At 34.9% G+C, this 20,305-nt stretch overlaps 1 protein-coding gene across 1 annotated transcript; it reads left to right on the forward strand.

Annotated features, from left to right (window-relative positions):
* The first annotated feature begins 1,113 nt into the window (after positions 1 to 1,113).
* LOC128228111 (histone deacetylase 11-like) lies at positions 1,114 to 15,418 on the forward strand. Its single transcript, XM_052939218.1, has 8 exons — positions 1,114 to 1,282; positions 9,304 to 9,420; positions 9,804 to 9,986; positions 10,499 to 10,595; positions 10,891 to 10,960; positions 12,043 to 12,151; positions 12,920 to 13,110; positions 15,255 to 15,418. Exons 1-8 carry the CDS (start codon positions 1,244 to 1,246, stop codon positions 15,280 to 15,282), a joined length of 834 nt encoding a protein of 277 aa, XP_052795178.1. The 5' UTR covers positions 1,114 to 1,243; the 3' UTR covers positions 15,283 to 15,418.
* The last annotated feature ends 4,887 nt before the right edge of the window (positions 15,419 to 20,305 follow it).

Genomic DNA, 20,305 nt, shown 5'->3' on the forward strand with positions numbered 1-20,305 from the left:
GTTTCCGTCTTACTTCCCGTAGTTCTTTCTGGGCCATCATCTGTCCTGGCATCTCGGTAGCATCAACTATACTGATATTCATTGATGGCAATGTCTCAAAATATGGTGGTGCAATAATTCCACATATCGCCTTGACCGTGCTGTCCTCAATCTTTACCCTTCTCCCTTCTTCTGACTCTTCTTCTACATTGGGGTATCGACTCATGCCGTCGGCGTCAGCATTTTTCAGTCCAGCTCTATATGTGATCTCGAAATTGTATTGTGCAAGTGCAGATGCCCATCGCTGTCCAGTAGCATCAAGTTTCGCAGAGGTAAGTATATAAGTAAGAGGATTGTTATCTGTAAGTACTGTAAAGGGTTTTATTTTCAGGTAATCGGAGAATTTTTCAGTAAGTGCCCATTTTAGTGCCAAAAATTCCAATTTGTGAGCCGGATAGTTCTTCTCTGATTTCGTTAAAGATCTACTTGCATAGGCTATGACTCTTTTCTGTTTGTCCTGTTCTTGACACAATACTGCTCCTAGTCCTTTGAACGAAGCATCAGTGTGTACTTCAAAGGGTTTGGTGAAATCAGGGTATGCAAGGATCGGTGGATGGGTAAGTATTTCTTTCAGGTGTTCAAATACTTCCTGTTCTGTTAAAGTCCATTGCCATTCTTTTTCAGGTTTCCTGCTTTTGTTGTGCTTAGACTTTTTGGTCGCAGTGCCCGGAAGGAGATCGGATAGTGGTCGTACAACCTTGCTGAAATCCTTCACGAACCGCCTGTAATACCCAGCGAAGGCAAGGAACGAGCGAAGTTCGTCTGCATTATTGGGTACTGGCCAGTCACGCACCTTCTGTATCTTGGCGGGATCTGTCTCAATGCCTTCTTCACTGACTACGTGGCCAAGAAAATGTACCTTCTCCTGAATAAAGAAACACTTTTCTGGTGATAACTTCAGCCCGCATTCCTTGAGCCTTGTTAACACTATGTCAAGTCGTTTCAGATGTTCCTCGTAAGTATCAGAAAATATGATCAGGTCATCCAGATATATCACGCAGATGGTCATGTTCAGCGGTCCAAGACACTCCTCCATCAGCCGCTGATAAGTTGCTGGACTGTTTGACATACCAAACGGCATTTTAATATATTCGTAGAAGCCCAGTGGTCCTACGGTGAATGCTGTGCGTTCTTTGTGACCTTCTTCGATCTCGACCTGATGATAGCCGGCCTTCATGTCGATCGTTGAAAAGAACCGGCTGCCATGAAGGATGTCAAAAACTTCTTCGATGCGTGGCAGTGCGTAAGCATCTTTGACTGATCGGTTGTTCAGTTGCCTATAGTCAACACACATACGCAGCTTGCCATTCTTTTTCCGCACAAGAACTACATTAGAAGCCCATGGCGACCTTGACTTCTGTATAATGCCTGCAGCCAGAAGCTGTTCTATGTGTAGTCTAACCTCGTTGATCATATCTGGTGGTATACGTCTATGGCATTGTTTAAATGGTGTTTCGAACCCTGGGAGAAAATCTATGCGGTGTTTCATCATGTCACACACGCCAATGTCAGTGTCTCCAGTTGAAAAAATGTCGCGGTGTTTCTCTAGTAATTCATCAATCTGTCTTTTCTGATCTGCATTAAGCTTCATGTTCTCGTCTATATGAACTTCTTTTAACACGTCCTTCACTGACTGGTTCTCAATATGATTTAGCACATCATTATCAATTGTAACTGGTTGAAGTTCACAAATTATAGATCTTGGAGCGATGGATATGGTGTTGGTGGTGAGGTTTGAAATGTTTACTGTTACTGGCTTATTCTTCTTAAATTCATAGTATATTATTCCAGGTGTAATGTCCACAAAGTCAGGCAGGTAGGTATCATCAGCCTCATGAATAAGAGCAGTAGTGTTATGATATTCCAATTCCTTGTCTGTGTAACACTCAATGTCAAGGCTCTCATTTGGCTTCAATATAACTCTCTGGTTGACAGATCTGATGACAGCTATACGATTCTTCCTTCGTTTCAGCTCCCGTTCTCTGATAACTATACATCTGAAGGATAAATACCATGGCATATGAAGCTTGGCCTTTTGTAAGAATTGTTCGCCAAAATTTAACTTGCATCCTTCCAGAAGTATGTTGAGGATGTTAGTTCCAAGTATCAGTGGAGTTTTGTCAGAGTACTGAGTATTTTTACTGACAAGAAATAAACAAGGCTGTGTCTCTGCTGACTGTAGTCCTTGTCCAGCATCTAACTCCACTTCAATGCAGCCCTCATACGGCAAGTTCTCACCATTGGCACATTCCACGTTCAAAACCTCATTCACTGGCTCAATTATAATGTGGCTGAGATGACTGTCATAAAATGCCTTCGACATAACACTCACGCAGCTTCCAGTGTCAATAAGTGCTTTAGCTGTTATGCCATTTACTTTTACATCTGTTTCATTCGTGTCTCCTACTAGCTGAGTATCCCTCTTCGTCTTGTTCAGATTATTTACTATGGGCTTGGACACTATTATCGGGCAGTCCTTTGCAATGTGGCCCTTTTTATTGCATTGGTAACAGGCAGGCGCAAATGAATGAGTATATGTTGGCCTTCTTGGGTAAAACTGTGGCCTTCTTCTATCATAATGGGGTTTGTATCTTCTATAATTTCTTCCAAAACTGTAAGTATTTGCTGAATAGCCACTTTCTCTCTCCTTTTCTAAAATTTCAATTCTATGATATAAATTTTTAACTAATTCATTCACTTCAGGTTCACTATCAAATTCTTGTGCCGAGTTACTATATATGTTTGATTCAGTTTCCACTTTCTTATCTCTTTCTAAGTCCAGCTCAAGACGTCTTAACTCTAAAACAAATGTATCATAATCTTGTACAGTGTCCAGCTTGTAGAATGAAAGATGCCTAATATCTCTTTTTAAACCTTTATGCACAGTTCTTTTCAAAATTTCAGTATCACTTTGTTTCAAACCATCAAGTTTTATTGCCTTATAAAACAAATACTCAGCTCTTGCGCAAAACCTAGACACTGATTCTTCTGCACCCTGATCCAATGAGTAAAAATCTCTTAATACCTCTACTCGACTTTCCAAACTTCCATAGTTACTGTCTAACCTCACCAAAACTTCTTTAACAGTTGCATTCACACCCAGAAATCTCATTATATCAAATGCCTCGCCTTTCAATGATTTCCGTATACTCATAAGTATCTCATTTTCACTATAGGCATTACTTTCCACCAACATCTCAACTTCAAATTTAAATGTATCCCAATTGACATCACTGTCCGACTCATTTCCGCTGAATGTGGATAATGGCGGGTACAGGTAGGTCTCATGCTCCCACTCCATATCGCTGTCTTCATCAGCAAATTCTGCCATTCTGAACTAAGTTCACTAATGCACTAACATTCACAAAGCTTAATCACAAGTATCACTTATCACTGTTTAACACTAAAGTTACAATGTCCCAGTGTCAAAATGTTCTTTTAAGCACACAAATCACTTCCATAATTCAACTATGTTCACACGCAAGTGTTCACTTGTCACTTTTCACTACAAATAATCACAATATTTGCATGTTTAGCACTTAATTTATCACCCAAAGATCAAATAATTCACTTGATCAATCACTACTTAATGAATTATGTTCCATATGTAGCACCATACAATTATTTCAAATCACAATAGGTACCACTTCTCATCACTAAGTCTTCAACACAAGACCATGCTTTCACCACAACACAAATTAAAAATGTAAAATTCACACTAATAAATCCAAACGGCACAACTGCTGCACCAACTATGATCTCATTTCACAAATCACTTCAAATAAACTCAGTTTCCAAAATGAAATTCACAATTCACTTCATAAGTGTCCCTAACGTACACCATAGTTTCACTTCACACAATCAGTCAAACTCCGGTGATAATGAGTAGATTCAAAATCCTTAATCACTCCGTCTGAATAATCAATAATCTATTTTCACAATATCATAACTCCCAATTTCACACGAATCATCACAATGTATCATAAACTCATATATTCCATCCATAAGTTGGTATCTATTCAACTCCACTTTGCTTCACTATAAGTGTTCTCTTATTATATTTTCAATACACAATGGTGAATGCCAATGCACATATCAGACAACTCATTCAAGCATTTCAACTTGTAATGTCCCTTTAATTCAATTCAACCCGAACTGTCATGCCGTCCCTTTAACTCACACAATGTTCAATACTGTCCCTTTAACTTAATTCAACATAGATGATCAATACTGTCCCTCTAATTCACACACGTGTTCATACTGTGCCTTTAATTCACATGAAATTCTAAACTGTCCCTTTAATTTCATTCACTTCAACACTAAAGGTGTACCTTTAATTCAAACAAACCAAATCATGACAACTCATAACTATTTAGTCTTTAGATTGTCTTGTTTCTCTTTCCATCAAAAGCAGCTTTCACATTACATACAAATCTATAACCGGTTAAATATTCAATTTAATTTTACCACTTTCCTCGCAAAGAATAATAAATTATATAAGTCAAATTTATTTCTGTCACTGTGTAATTTGCAAATAAAATATTATGAATATTATTATTTATAATAATAATATCAATAATTGTACATGTACATGTTTTCTTTGTGTATTTGTACCATCAAAGTATTTTAAATTTATTTAAAATACAATGATAAATTTCTACAATTCACTCAAAACAATGTTTATTTTGAATGAAATCATTATAGTACCAAAAAATATTTCTAAGTTCAAATAAAATCATTTGAGTACAAAAAAAAATGTTTTCTAAGTTCAAATAAATAAATGTCTTATTAATTTGGCTAATTTAACAGCCACTTATGCACCTAATTGCTACGGTGTCTTTCTAAATACTACAATAGTCTTTGATTAATTAACTATAAAACACAAATACTATCAATCTACATTTATCTAATGTCAAGTACTACTTTTCTAAAGTTTACTACATGTATTTATCTAACTATACTACGCTGTAAGAATATCACATGATAGTGTCACATGACGGTACATATCAATGATGTCACAGAGGGATAACTCCACAATCAACCAATGAGAGCAACGATAATAAATAGAATCCCTGATCACATGACAAGAATGTTAGTCACATGCCGTATGAATGGCGTAGTAATTTTCAATGATTCAATCTACACAAGTCCCGTACAGGTAAAAGAAATAGTTCCAATTTTAACCTCTTAATTTCAATGAACACATCCAAAAAATGACAAAAGTAATCAAGTACAAAATAAATGCAGAAGGAAATGAATCTCCTAAACCTTGAATATTGCACAATAACCTTGATTTAGGAATTTACACCTGTATGCACTCAGAGGTCTCAAACTAGGTCAAGATCAATATATGTTGTACTGGCAATGTATTGGAACAGCTGATAAATGTAAACAAATAGGTCTTCACAATATTTTCAAAACAGCAGCACTTTAAATGAGTAACATTTGTGGTGAATATTTAAAATATTAAAATGCACTTATGAGGAAGGGATTAATTAGTAATTAAATACCTTTACCAGATTATTATTCATGCAAGTGAAATCTCTCTCTTACTTTACAGAATCAAAATCTCACAGAAATCATATAAAATACCAGAATCTGCAATTTGTTATTTATTTAAAATGCAAAATAGAAATTAAATTGCAAGTTCTAAGCATTTTAGGCAAAATATGGTACTCACAAAATCCAAAACCAGAAACACAGCAAGTCTCTCACAATGGCCACTAAACACAAGTGTCACTACATGTCATTTCACACAACAAATGTTCATCATTTCCGGTATATCCTGGTTTGGTCCCTGCTTCCCTGAATGTCATCCTTGGCATTCCATATATCCATCCGAATTCTAACATACACATGGGTCAATCTTGGGAATGTGCTGGCTTCCTCGGTATGTTGCATCTCAACGAATGTCTAATAGATCCATTAACATTTAAATCCAAATTTAAATTCCATGCATGGCATGTTTGTCAAATTGTGTATTGGTTAAATCCTGATATCTGCAGGTTTAAAACTATAGTTATGTTTACAACAGTGGCAGTTGATCTGTAGTCCACACAAATTTCACTCTATCTAATCCATATGAAAAACACACTTTTCACAATAAATCACGTTGGGCGCCATTATAATGGTCTGGCCTTTACCCTGACCTTTATTAAGGTCATATAGTTATAGTGAGTATAAGACCAAGCCGGTCGAGGTTCGTTTTATGTCCTAGTGTGTATAACTAACAAAAGCTGTTTTCCATAGTTTACTCTCTTCGTTTCTATACAGATAAATCATGAATCAACATGAAGCACGAAGCACGAAGTACGAAGCAACACACTGAAATATAATATGAACAGTAATCAGTTAAATGCATCATCACATTTAGTTATTACAAAAGGTTAAAGAAAAGGTTTATCTCATACAATAATCATGTGCTTAGTGGCCCGTATTAACAAACGACTAATAAGATAAATAACATTTCCTACAAAGATAATACAGTAATGGCAACAACAATAAAACATGTATGACATCAACAACTACAGATACACTTACAAGTTTATGGAACTGAGTGTTCTCACTGTATACATGTCTCTCATCTCTCACCCATGGTGTCTGTTAATCTGGTCACTGTGGTTACTACTGTAAACAATTATGAACACAGTGAAACACATGCAAAGGGTTACTTAAAAGAGCTGCTATCTTGAAATACTGTGATAGAACAGAATTTACCAAACCTTCCAAAAATACAGAATGCACAGCCAATACAACATATTGCAATTAAAAGAATAACACTCTTGAATTCATTTAATACATACCAAACATGGAAATACTTCCAGGAACTAGTTAAAATAATAAGGCTCTAAAAGTGCGCCAAAAGCTGCAATCCTGGCAGATTGCTATTCTCACAACAACCTCAAATATCAGGGGGGAAAGGTAGCAGTCAACACAAAATATGAGAACTGGAGCAGACAACACTTTTTACTAAATGCTGAAATATCCACAGGGCTACATTACCAAACTGTAAATTGGTATTCTTCAATTTCTATAAGAAATAAATTGTATGCATTAATACAGTTTCAGCGTATTGAATAATGGTCTCTTTGTATTCCCAAAATGTCAAGTTGCCTGATGGAATAAAGATACATGATGTTTATTTACATGTATTAAATCCTATTAAACTTGTATGCTTGCAATGGAATCTTGTGATAGTCATTTACATGTTGTATTGTTTATTCTGTGTATGGATAAAGTATACTCCCAGATAGGTATCAGGCAGTTATATAAGAGTTGTGTTTGTCGCGTCACTGAAAAATCTTGGGTATCATGTAGCTCCAGTAGTTGCACCTTCATTCATGAAACTTTATAGGAATGTTGGACATGAATAATTGTGCGCCGGGGACTTGTTAGGAACACCCTCAAATTAATTTACAGGTGCCCTATATTAATCACCCTTTCATCTATCCGCCTGCCCATATTTTGTTTTTGTCATAACTTAAAAACCATTTAAAGTAACAACTTGATATTGTTGATATCATCAACAATGTACTCTTTTTGGACAAGGTACATCACTCTTACTTAAATATTGTTAGCTCTATTGCCCTTAGTCAACTTATTGAAATTTAACAAATAAAATTACTCTTCATTGTCAACTTGAAAAGTTCTTGAAGGAATTCAATGAAACTTGGAGCATCAATTTGTCACCTTAGTGCAAGAACTCAATATCTGCCTCTATTTATATATGCAGTTATTGAATTATAGCACTGAGGTAACAAATTTATCACAATTAAATCTTGTTTGGTATGCAAGAACCATATTGCTATGATTCATTGTTACAAAATTTCTCCCTTGATTTGAAAAAGAAAATATTTAAGTACATGACCATTGACGGACTGATGAATAGTTACCAGGGGTATTATTTGTTGAACTATCGGACATTGCAAGAACTATAACTATGTAACCTAAAATATGTAAAGAATTTAAACATGTGCGACCTTTCTAAAACCTAATCAAGGTCAACAGTTAAGTTTATTTTCCATTCACAGCTTGAAAAGTTTTGGTGTATTAACTTTTCATCAGAAAAAAAAGGAAGTGAACTTTTAAGAAACAAGTTTTATTGTGAACTGCTGTTCTCAATGTTTTGAAAATGTAATTAAGGAAATGAAATAAAATTTGAAATTGTTTGATGGCAATATATATTTGTAACCGATTGTAGAACAATTAGTTTTAACTTCATTTATTCTACAAGAACTGTGATGAAAAGTATATTAACCTATGCTAAGTCACTTGCCAAGTCACTCTGGAAGGCATGATGTTGTGCGAGACTGGTTTTGGGGAACTAATAACTGGCAACATTATTTGTTGCTTGGCCATATTTATAAAGTCACTCCACTTGACTTAAAACTTACTTTAAGTTGCTCCTGTTGTCAAACATGCTTTGAATTTGGTGGGCCCTTGTCATATTCTGTGACGGCTATCAATTTGACATTGCAGTACTGGTATGTCTAAAAAAGTTTTAGCTGTTGATTCTCATAATCTTGCACCAACATTTATGAAACTTCATCTAGGTATGTTGGTCAGTTTGATAACGTGCATGCTTGTTTTGTTGATTCCAAATCATAACATTAACCATTCCTAAGTTCATGCCGCGTATTTGGATAATCATCACGTCTGTGATAGCTCAAGTTGTAATTCCCTTATGGAATTACATGATTTTGTTTGTGCTCTTTGAATGTTTTAGTCTTTCTTAAAAAGATAACAGCCAATCATTTTTTCTTAATTGATAGTATACTGTATAATTGATCACTTTCCTGGATATTATTTAATATAACATTCAAAGATGTACATTAGTTTGTTGTAGTGTATTCAACATATTTTAGTATAGCGGGTGTTCAACATGTTTGAGTCTAGTGGTTAATCCCTCCACTTTTACTTCTTTTTTGTTTGCCTCTCATACAGTATTTAATTTTCCAAATCATTGTTTTAAGATAGAATTATGCACAGCAAAAGAACTTCCATGTAAAAATGCAAAAACTAAAAGATTTCAAGAGTTTTTGTGCATATTTATCCTTGTACATAGGAAAAAAAATCTAAAACCTTGTACTACTATTAATCACTGTACATTTAACACTTGTCAGGATAATGAGGATAGTTTTACTCATTCTGTAAGCTCGAAATTTCAGTTTTTTACTTTATGTATAAAACCAGTGTATTACTACTAGCTTGTAGGTACGGGGATCGCCGTCAGTGTTACTTTGATGCCAACTGCTATATTTCCAGTGGAGTATGAATGTAGCGGGTATAACGGAGGTGCCACCAGTCGCCTTTCTTCCAAACTTTATTGTACAGAGGAAAGTGCTGAAGCCCTTCCGATATCAGACTGGAGGAACAATACTGGTATACTGCAAACATTTCTAACAATAACAAACACTCTTATATAAACTGTAAATATCAAAGCTATAGATTTAAAACTATGGTGAATAGAACATGTATTTTAAGAGAAACCATGGATAAAAATTATTATTTTTTTATGGTACAAAAAAACATTATTAGAACTTTTATATGAACAAGGCAGAAAATTATTATAACACTTTGATTGCAAATAGTTAATTAGTGCAAATAAACACATAAAATGTAGAATGTATATATCCTCTTATGTGAAAGTTAAGTGATATGTAAAGTCTGCAGCAACTGTCTTGCATGCTTAAAAATTCTAAAGAAAGGGTACTGCCTTGCTATCATTACACATAGCTTTTAACCGTACATGTTTTACATCCCAGGCAGCTAAGCTTGCCATAGAGCGTGGATGGGGTATCAACATCGGAGGGGGCTTCCACCACTGCAGTGGGGAGAGGGGTGGGGGGTTCTGTGCGTACGCGGACATCACCCTCGCTATCAAGTTCCTCTTCAAGTACGATACGAATATCAAAAAGGCCATGATTGTGGATCTGGATGCCCATCAGGTAGAGATTGTTGAGATACTATCTGCAGAAGTAGCCTCATTGTCCTCTGATTTAAGTATAAGTTGTGGCTATTGTAGCTATTTAAAGATATACCCTAGATACCCTTAATAAGGACTCTGGGGCTCTGAGTTATTTACTGTCACAATTATGAACAAGTCACATAAAGTATGTAGAGATTTGAAAGAAACAAACATTTGTACAGTTTAAAAATATGCTATGTACAATATGATTGAGAACAATTCATCGGTGATGACAAGTTCTAATTATCGCTTCCGAAAATACTGTGATGACATGCAGTGTAAATGGAAAAATACACTCAAAGAATATTTTTGCATATCATTATGTTGTTTAACATTGGTCAGATCAAAGGTCAAAATTGAATTATACAATGACTTAATAACTGAACATCAAGTTTTCACTAACCAAAAGACTAGGTTGGTAAATATATTTGGATAAGTAGTATTATATCATAGAGTAAGTAAACACAATGCAGGTGATCCTTGTTATTACAGGGCAATGGTCATGAGCGTGACTTTATGGAAGACTCTCGTGTGTACATCATGGACGTCTACAACAGAGGCATTTACCCACATGATGGCTTTGCCAAACGTGAGGATGTTCATCATGTGTATATGATTATATTATTGTGTCTGTCTTTTCTTGCAAAAAAGCTATATTTCACCTTGGAAATGCAATAGTTATAATGTAGAGACAAGTATATCTTTCATTTTAAGACTTAAGACATTTTCAATAATTTTGCTTATTAGTAGAAAACAATATGCAAATGTACATTGAATTGATAGTCACCAGACTAGGGTATGTACATTTAATAAGCTATAAATTATGCTGTTCAAATCAACTGGGTTGCTGGATTTATATACCAAATACTATGAGTGTGTTTCAGGGGCTATCAGAAAGAAGGTGGAGCTGGCCCATGGAACAGCAGATACAGAGTACCTGAACCTGGTCGACAAGTCAGTAATGTTATCTTATCTGTGAAAACTTATTCAAGTACTAGTTATAAACACTAAAACATCCTTACCATAGAACGCAATGTGATAATGAACTACCCGTATAGCTTGGTGATTTTTCCTTAATGCACACAGTCATGTTCTTGAGCTTTCATTTAGACCAGTTAAACCTTGGTGGTAGGTATGTCAAGTCACTTCCTTTCAGTGTTGCTGGTAGTCCTCCGCGTTCTCTTCATTCACCCATTCTTTAAGTTTTTATCAATATCTTCTGTGATGTAGAGTCTTCAAACTTGGTATGCACACTGGATTGGTCATGGTCAGTAGATGAGACCTGTTGATTAAGGTCAATATGTCAAGGTCATGGTGACCTTTCCTACAAATACTAAGGCATTTCTGATCAAAAAGTGTAAAACAATGTGGAGTAGAGTTGTAAATGCTGCCAATTGGATTGATCATAGGCAATAGATGACCTCTATTGATTTAGGTGTTTATCAGGTTCATGGCTACCTTGACTAGAACAACTATGGGCATTTCCAAATCAATAACCTTTTATCTGCATGGTGTAGTCTTCAAACTGAGAATGCACATTAGTCATGGCCAGGAGATGACCTCTATTAATTTTAGGGCCGATTGGTCAAAGAACTAAGTCATGGTGACATTGACTAGTAAAAAATATTATTCTGATCAGTAACTTTTAAAACAACTAAGTCAGGGATTATTTGTCTGCAGATCATTGAGACTAATGGGACCATAAAAATAATACTTAACAAACAAAAAAAGTTTTTTGTTTTTTTTTGCTTTTGGTTGTTACTGTTTTTCTTGAAAATATTGAAATTCAACATTGGAAGTCAGGGAAGCCCTCAAAAGTGCTTCTATAAGGCCAGTTTTTCATCTGCAGCAGGGTTCTTCAGCCCCTTCAGTAAAATTTACAATCTATTTGAATCAAGATGTTCATAAATATATTGATAATGAATTTGTAAACTTTACAACAAGATGGATACTAGCGTATTTCATCAAATATTAACAAATTAACATATTATTCACTAAAACTGATGTACAATGTATTCTTAAACTTCTCCCTCCAGGAACTTTGATGAAGCATTGACAGAGTTTCATCCGGATGTAATTGTTTACAATGCGGGCACTGACATACTGGAGGGTGATCCACTGGGAAACCTAAACATATCACCAAAGGTGGGAACATGTACAAAACACTGCTGTTTAACCTTGATTTTTAGCTCTACTGGTCAAAGGCCAGAATAACTAATGCCATGGGGCAGTGTCCGTGCATCTGTAAACAATTGCTTGTGAACAAGATAAAGTCTTTAGTTTTGATCTTAATCAAACATATACTGTCTTAAGATATCTAGAGCTCAGTTTCTTCATAAACCAGCAAGATCCTACCATGCATGACTGTATTATTGCCATTCAAGATATTAAAATTGCTCTTGTAGCAAAGTGAAAAAATATAATCTTAGGGAGACAACCTGTTTTTAGAGAGACTGCAGATGGTTTTTAGCTCACGAAAGCCCAGATTTTTTCCATATTTAAGGGCATCTGGGATTTGATGTTGCTTAACAATGATATCACAAACCAATAACAACCGTAGATCATGAATTTGCAAGAACCCCCAAATTGATTATATGACCTTAGTGCATGTAAATCATGCCATGGATGTGTCTGATTATTTCACGTGTCAATGTATAGGCAGATTTTTGTTGTACAAAATTGGCTTCCAGTTATAAAAGCATTGTCAAAACATTGAAAATAAATGAAGACATAATGACGGCCATGATTAAAGAAATCCAAAATATATGGATGGTTAGTACAGCTTTTAACATTTTATTTTAGCAACAATACATTTTGACAACTTTCGCAATACATTTTTTGTTAAAAAGCATGTTTTAAGTTTGAATTACAATGTAGTTGCATTATATTTGCATTTTATCCTGACCATTTTAGGGTATAATTGCAAGAGATGAGATGGTGTTCAAGAAAGCCAGAGATCTCAATATTCCTATAATGATGGTTACGAGCGGAGGGTACCAACGCAGCACAGCCCAGATCATCGCCGACTCCATCCTCAACCTGCGAGCTCTTGGTCATATAGCCTGCAAGGCCGCGGAAAACTGCCCTACCCCCGAAGGTTTCCCGTAGGTGTTGTAAAGTGGATATATTTAGCTAATTTACAAGATGGCTGTCAGAATAATTACTTTGATATAGATTGGTTAACATAGGTAAATATTTAAGATGTTGTGGTTTTGATGTTAATTTACTTTTGTATTTGCCTTTTATTGTCCATAGCTTTTAACTGTTGTTTTTTATCTGTTTTATTGTACTTAATAACATTTTTTTTTGTTTTTTAAGTATTGATTACAATTTCCATACAGCATTATCACATCAAACATGTTATCAGTCCTTATATTAACATTTTAAATATTTACACATTATGATTAAGTAATGTTAGTTAAATCTTCCAGACCAGAGTAGTTGTTATAAAAGAAAGGTTATAGACAATTAACATTAAACATTAACAGAGCTCAATATTGAAATATACAGCTATGGCTTTAGCTATCGCATGTACAATAAGGTGAAATCAGTGACGCCACTAACCCGGAATTATTTGGATATTGTATGAAAGGGGGACATGTAGAAGAACAATATGTATTATAAATAATTCCTTTGCTGTTACTTTTATTTTATTTTTTTCTATGAGCTAATTTTTAGCTTGACTATTCGAAGAATAAGGAGAGCTATACTACTCACCCAAGCGTCGGTGGCGACGTCGGCGTTGGCATCACACCTTGGTTAAGGTTTTGCGTGCAAGCACACATAGATTAATATCTCAGCAACTACTTGAGGTATTGCATTGAGACTTGATACAATGGTACTCAACCATCCAACCTACCTAATTTACCAAGTAAGATAACTCTAGTTTACATTTGATGCAAATGATAGGCCATTATTAATAGACTTAGAAATTCTGGTTAAGGTTCTGGGTGCAAGCACACATAGGTTAATATCTCAGCAACTACTTGAGGTATTGCATTGAGACTTAATACAATGGTACTCAACCATCCAACCTACTTAATTAACCTAGTGAGATAACTCTAGTTTGCATTTAATGCAAATAATTGCAGTGGTCGAAATTAGCACAAGACCGCAAGCCCTGCACTGGTAAAATGTCTTCCGGGCAGGGCTTCTAAAACTTTGGAACCTCAATCTTTTGTGCTTAGTGAAAATAATTGCGTATGGATATGCGATAGCACGTGGTTGTCATAGATACGGGCGCAGTGATCCAGGTAATGTTAATAGTCAAATCGGTCTTTTTAAATAGTTCTAAGGAGAATGAAGCATTATTTCTTGAATGGTGCGTGAAAACTGTTTTATGGTGACATTTGAAGCAAGAAATAATTAATTAGCGTTCTAAATATTACCATAAGCAAGGTTTCTATGATGCTACTGATGACAGTCAAGGGAGGTAATTACAATGTGGTGACCATTAAAAAGGAGTTCCATACGGGCATTTTATCTCCGCCCGTGGGCAAGATAAGAATATCTAGCATGGTTAAATTATTGGATCTACTTATCTGAGGTGGAAGAAAACTCTATCTTTTATATTATATAATTTTTGCCCCTTTATAATGTTACTTAGAAATTCTGGTTAAGGTCTTGCATGTTAGCACACATAGGATAATATCTCAGCAACTACTTGATGTATTGCATTGAGACTTTATACAATGGTATTCAACCACCCAATCTAATTGAATAACCAAGTTAGATAACTGTATTTTTCAAATAATGGCCCTTTATTATTAGACTTAAAAATTCTGGTTACAATTTTGCATGAAACCACATTTATGTTATTATCTCAGCACATTATGTATTGCATTGAAATCTAATCTAACAGTGATCCATGCATGTTTCGCCAAAACTTTTCAATCCTTACACTGAAAAGCGGCCAAATAGTCGAGCGCGCTGTCTCTGTGACAGCTCTTGTTCTTACTCTTTTTTCATTTTTATGATCCTCCAATTGTAAACCATAATATAATCATGATCATAATTATAATCATTTAAAGTTACTTACATAATTTTTGTAAATGTTTAAGTAAACATAACTCAAAAATGCCATCTGATTATTTGCCATTATGTTAACATGCAAACATGCTATTCTACCTTGATAGGCTTAAAATCGGTCAAATTTCAGCTCAGACTTCACATGAAATTAACAACAGAAATACCAACTGCTTTAACTTTATCTGCAATGTGTTGTAAGTGAATCTTTTTCTCCTTTCAGAGCCAAACTCAAATCTTCCACGAAGTGAGAGTGAGTATGGATTTTTCACACGGCTAAAACATGCTTGCCTCTCAGCGGCCTCATCCAAGCTGTCAGTGACCACACCCGAGCCAGTGTGTCAAACCAACCTGGGCGTAAAAATGTCAAAATCCACCCAGGACATCTCGAAGGAAGATGAAGACTGGCTGAAAGAACTGAACACAGAAGTTTCCGCTTCTAAATCCTGCTCAAATCTCTCTAACACATTCCATGATGAGTCAGATGTTGACATCTCCCATTTGCTTGATTCAACTTTTACAATCCCTTTGAAATCAAAACAACTATTTGAAACAAAGTAAAATAATGACAATGAATGTCCTGAGACAGATAAACTCATCATTACATTGTACGCTATCCGTATGCTGTTCAAAGAACAACATCATTAGTTTAAGACATTTGTCAGTATTTGCAATGGAAATCTAGAGCAGAACTGTTTTAAGTCTTTTAATGCCCTCAAAGGTGGGCATATTAAAATTGCACTGTCTGTCTGTCCAGTTTTCCATGTCCGGCTGTATATTTGTCATTTTAAGATAAGAAGGCACATACGTTCAGTACATAAAGGTAACATGTTGCATGCAAGACCCTTGCACCAACCTCAAAGGCAGTTTATCGTTATGGAATGCTTCATATTAAGTTAAGAGGTAAATAGGTAATAGATGGGATATATGGGTAAAGGAAACCATATCAAATATTTTAAAATTACATGGCACATGTGTTTGTTACAAGCAGGTGATGTGTATCATACAGACCCTTTTTCAAAGTTCAAGATCAGACTCAGAGTTTATGATAGCTCTGAAATGATTCATACATGATTAGATAGAGTAGTTGGTTGTGTCCACACTGTTTTTTTGTCATGCACAAAGAAAATGCAAAATTACTTTGCACATGTGTTCCGTACATAAAGATGAGGTGTGAGGTGCAAGACCTGTGTCCCTACCGCTAACTCCATCACTCCTCCACAATTGACATCAACCATCATGGTGGCTGGCATTCACTTACAGTTTATGATAGCTCTTCCTCAATGTAGGCATATCAGAAATTGCATAAGCCATTTCGGGGGCATTTTCACTTGCTGTTTGGATTCAAGAGCAAAAACAGCTATTGACATCTGTGATTGAGTTAAGAGCAAGCTGGCTTTCTTTCTGTTTTCATCATATCAGCATTATGAAATATTAAATCCATATGTATAATTTTTATGCCCCCACAAAGTGGTGGCATATAGGGTTGCCCTTGTCCGTACGTACGTCTGTCTGTACGTACGTACGTACGTACGTCCCGAAGATTGTTTCCGATCTAATTCTTGAAAACCGTTTGTCCAATCCTCACCAAACTTTAAACACATGTTTGTGACCATAATATCTTGATCAAGTTCGATAGTCATGGAAATCGCTTTAGTCATTTAGGAGTTACGGCCCTTTTTTGCCAAAAATACTTCAAAAATATATGTTTCCAATCTAATTCTTGAAAAGTATGTGTCCAATCCTCACCAAACTTTACATACATGATTGTGACCATAATATCTTGATCAAGTTCGATAGCCATGGAAATCGCTTTTGTCATTTAGGAGTTACGGCCCTTTATTTGCAAAAAAAGACTTGAAAAATACGTCCCGAAGATTGTTTCCGATCTAATTCTTGAAAACTGTTTGTCCAATCCTCACCAAACTTTTAACACATGTTTGTGACCATAATATCTTGATCAAGTTCGATAGCCATGGAAATCGCTTTAATCATTTAGGAGTTAGGGCCCTCAGATTATCCTGAATAATCATTATGGCTTATTTTCTGTGACAAAAAATCGAAGTGGGGGCATCCGTGTCCTATGGACACATTTCTAGTTTATTTTATTTCTGTTGCATTGTAATAATTTTGTAATGTTGCTTCTTCTTTCTTCTTTTAATTTTTTAATTGTAAAGATGATTATTTTATGTGTTTTTTTCAGTGAAATACAATGTTATTTTCACTGCTGTTGTTTTACAGCTCTAAAAATATCAATTTCATTATACTGACAGCACTTCACATCTCGATTCCCATATTGTTTAAGTATCATAGTGTTCACTATACCAGCTTGAAAATGTTTGAAATGATGTGACTGGAATAACGTCATGATGTTATGTTTCTCACACTATTTTCTAATTTACAAAATAATTTGACATTTTAAGCTCGACTATTCGAAGAATAAGGAGAGCTATACTACTCACCCAAGCGTCGGCGTCGGAGTCACCCCTTGGTTAAGGATTTGCGTGCAAGCACACATAGGTTAATATCTCAGCAACTACTTGAGGTATTGCATTGATACTTTATACAATGGTACTCAACCATCCAACCTACTTAATTAACCAAGTTTGATAACTGTACTTTGTATTTAATGCCAATAATAGGCCTTTATTATTTGACTTAGAAATTCTGGTTAAGGTTTTGCGTGCAAGCACACATAGGTTAATATCTCAGCAACTGCTTGTGGTATTGCATTGAGACTTGATACAATAGTACTCAACCATCCAACCTACTTAATTTACCAAGTTAGATAACTCTAGTTTGCATTTAATGCAAATAATTGCCCTTTATTATTCGACTCAGAAATTCTGGTTAAGGTTTTGCATGTAAGCACACATAGGTTAATATCTCAGCAACTACTGGATGAATTGCATTGAGACTTTATAAAATGGTACTCAACCATCCAATCTACTTAAATAACCAAGTAAGATAACTCTTGTTTGCATTAAATTCAAATAATGGCCCCTTTTTTATTCAACATAGAAATTCAGGTTAAGGTTTTGCATGTAACCACTTTTAAGTCAATGCTTTAGCAAATACATCATGTATTGCATTGAAACTTTACACACAGGCTCCCAACCATTTAACCTTCTTATTTAATCAAGTAAGATAACTCTATCTTTCATATTTTATAATTTTTGCCCCTTTATTATGCAACTTAAAATTCTGGTTTAGGTCTTGCATGTTAGCACACATAGGATAATATCTCAGCAACTACTTGATGTATTGCATTGAGACTTTATATAATGGTATTCAACAACCCAACCTAATTGAATAATCAAGTTAGATAACTGTGTTTTGCAAATAATGGCCCTTAATTAATACACTTGAAAATTCTGGTTAAAATTTTGCATGTAACCACATTTATGTTAATATCTCCACACATCATGTATTGCATTGAAATCTAATCTTACAGTGATCCATGCATGTTTCGCCAAAACTTTTCAATCCTTACACTGAAAAAGCGGCGGAATAGTCGAGCTCGCTGTCTCTGTGACAGCTCTTGTTATTAAAATTAATAAAGAGACATTTTTTTTTATTTCAATGTAATATCAAAATTTATTTCACTTGCCTCTGTGCCATTCATTTTTGTTTTTTGTGATCATTGGATGAAATGAATTTTGATCTTACACTCTAATAATATTATATATTAAAATTCTCAATCTTTTTTTACATCTGATAAACTATTATTTTCCCATCACATTTCCTGAAATATAAGTTACATGTACTTATATTTTTTTCAAATATGCCTGCATGCTTTAAGCAAATAAAGCACATTGTAGATCTATTTTACATTGAACAAATATTAGATATAGATATTCTAGCCATTTTAAATACTTCTAATAAAACATATGATTATGTTTGGGTCACTGTTTGAATTAAATATCAAAAATCTTTAAATGTGTAGTAACACTTACTTTTGTTTTATTTTCAAATATTATTTTAAACAAACCATATGTAAGTAAGGATGTAAGCCTAGTTTAGTGTGTGAAATCTACAAGAATACCATGCGTTTTATTTTGTTTAAAGATGTAGTCTGTGACTTATTGACATATTTTCCCAACTTTTTTTATTCATCTCACTGCTTGATTACAAAACTCCAGAAAACCTGTTGATGCATTGATTTTCTGTTGTAAGATTAACATGTAGTTATTGTGCAATGTAGATGTTTATTGATTGTGATTGTATCATTTCTGATGTGTATTTCATCTCAATTTAATGTTTTGTTTTGTATTTATTTTGTATGGTCCATGCTATTCTATCTTGATGATATTGTTTATGACTATGTTTTAACAAATGTTGCAAATAAAGTGGTTAGTTATGACTTAATCATTTTCAAACTTGCAATTCAAAGTTTTGCTTTAGAAACACTGCAAAGTTGTTACAAATGAATTTGTGACATACTTATATAACGAATACTTCCTTAGTAATTTCAAGTTTCTACTTATTTCAAACTTGCAATGGTACACATGTAAAATAAAAAAGAAGTAAAAACAAATATAGATTTGCTCTTTAACTTATCAAGAGTTTTAACTCTTCTTTAATATTTGGTTGGAATATAAATGAAGACATTTGTTTGAAGAAACTGCAAAAAAATAGACAAACTTTATTTCTGTAAAGATTTCTGTTCAAAAGTGTTATAAAATTTCATTTAGGTGCAGAAATATCTCTTCTATTTTCTTTTTATGTTCACATTTAACCGTCCACGTGGCCTAGTGGTTAAGGCGTCCAGAGCGGGAGGTCGTTGGTTCGATCCCTGACCGTGTCATACCAAAAGACGTCAAAAGTTGGTACAAGTAGCTGCCTTGCCTGGCGCTCGGCAATTAAAGGGTAGTGCTAGGGAAAGTGGTGTATTCTGTACTGGTTTAACCCAGGAAAGTTGTACCCCGTGTATCGGTGCTTTACACCGAGCACGTTAAAGAACCAAGGGGTCTCTTCGAAAAAGAGCTTGGGAATATCGCACCCGGACTTCCTTGTATCCCATCACAGTCTCTTCCGATTGCTGTCCTTTCAGAAAAAAAACAAAGGACTGGTATGAAAGTGCTTGCACTTAAGGTCTAAAGAAATACATACATACATACTTTTGAGGCCGTGATAGACAGTTTATGTATTTTTAGCTCGACTATTCAAAGAATAGGTGGGCTATACTACTCGCCCCAGCGTCGGCGTCGGCGTCCGGTTAAAGTTTTAGGGCAAGTTGGGATTTTCACTTATAAGTCCAATACCTTTCATTCA

This window comes from Mya arenaria, chromosome 3 (genome assembly GCF_026914265.1).
Source record: "Mya arenaria isolate MELC-2E11 chromosome 3, ASM2691426v1".
In the NCBI taxonomy this organism is placed as follows: Eukaryota; Metazoa; Mollusca; class Bivalvia; order Myida; family Myidae; genus Mya; species Mya arenaria.

Bases quoted from the DNA above. Each gene is read 5' to 3' on its own strand.
- LOC128228111 (XM_052939218.1), top strand. From the start codon at position 1,244: ATGAAGGATGTCAAAAACTTCTTCGATGCGTGGCAGTGC. The intron at 9,421-9,803 runs GTATACTGCAAA...TTTACATCCCAG, and splicing joins AGACTGGAGGAACAATACTG to GCAGCTAAGCTTGCCATAGA. The intron at 12,152-12,919 runs GTGGGAACATGT...TGACCATTTTAG, and splicing joins ACCTAAACATATCACCAAAG to GGTATAATTGCAAGAGATGA.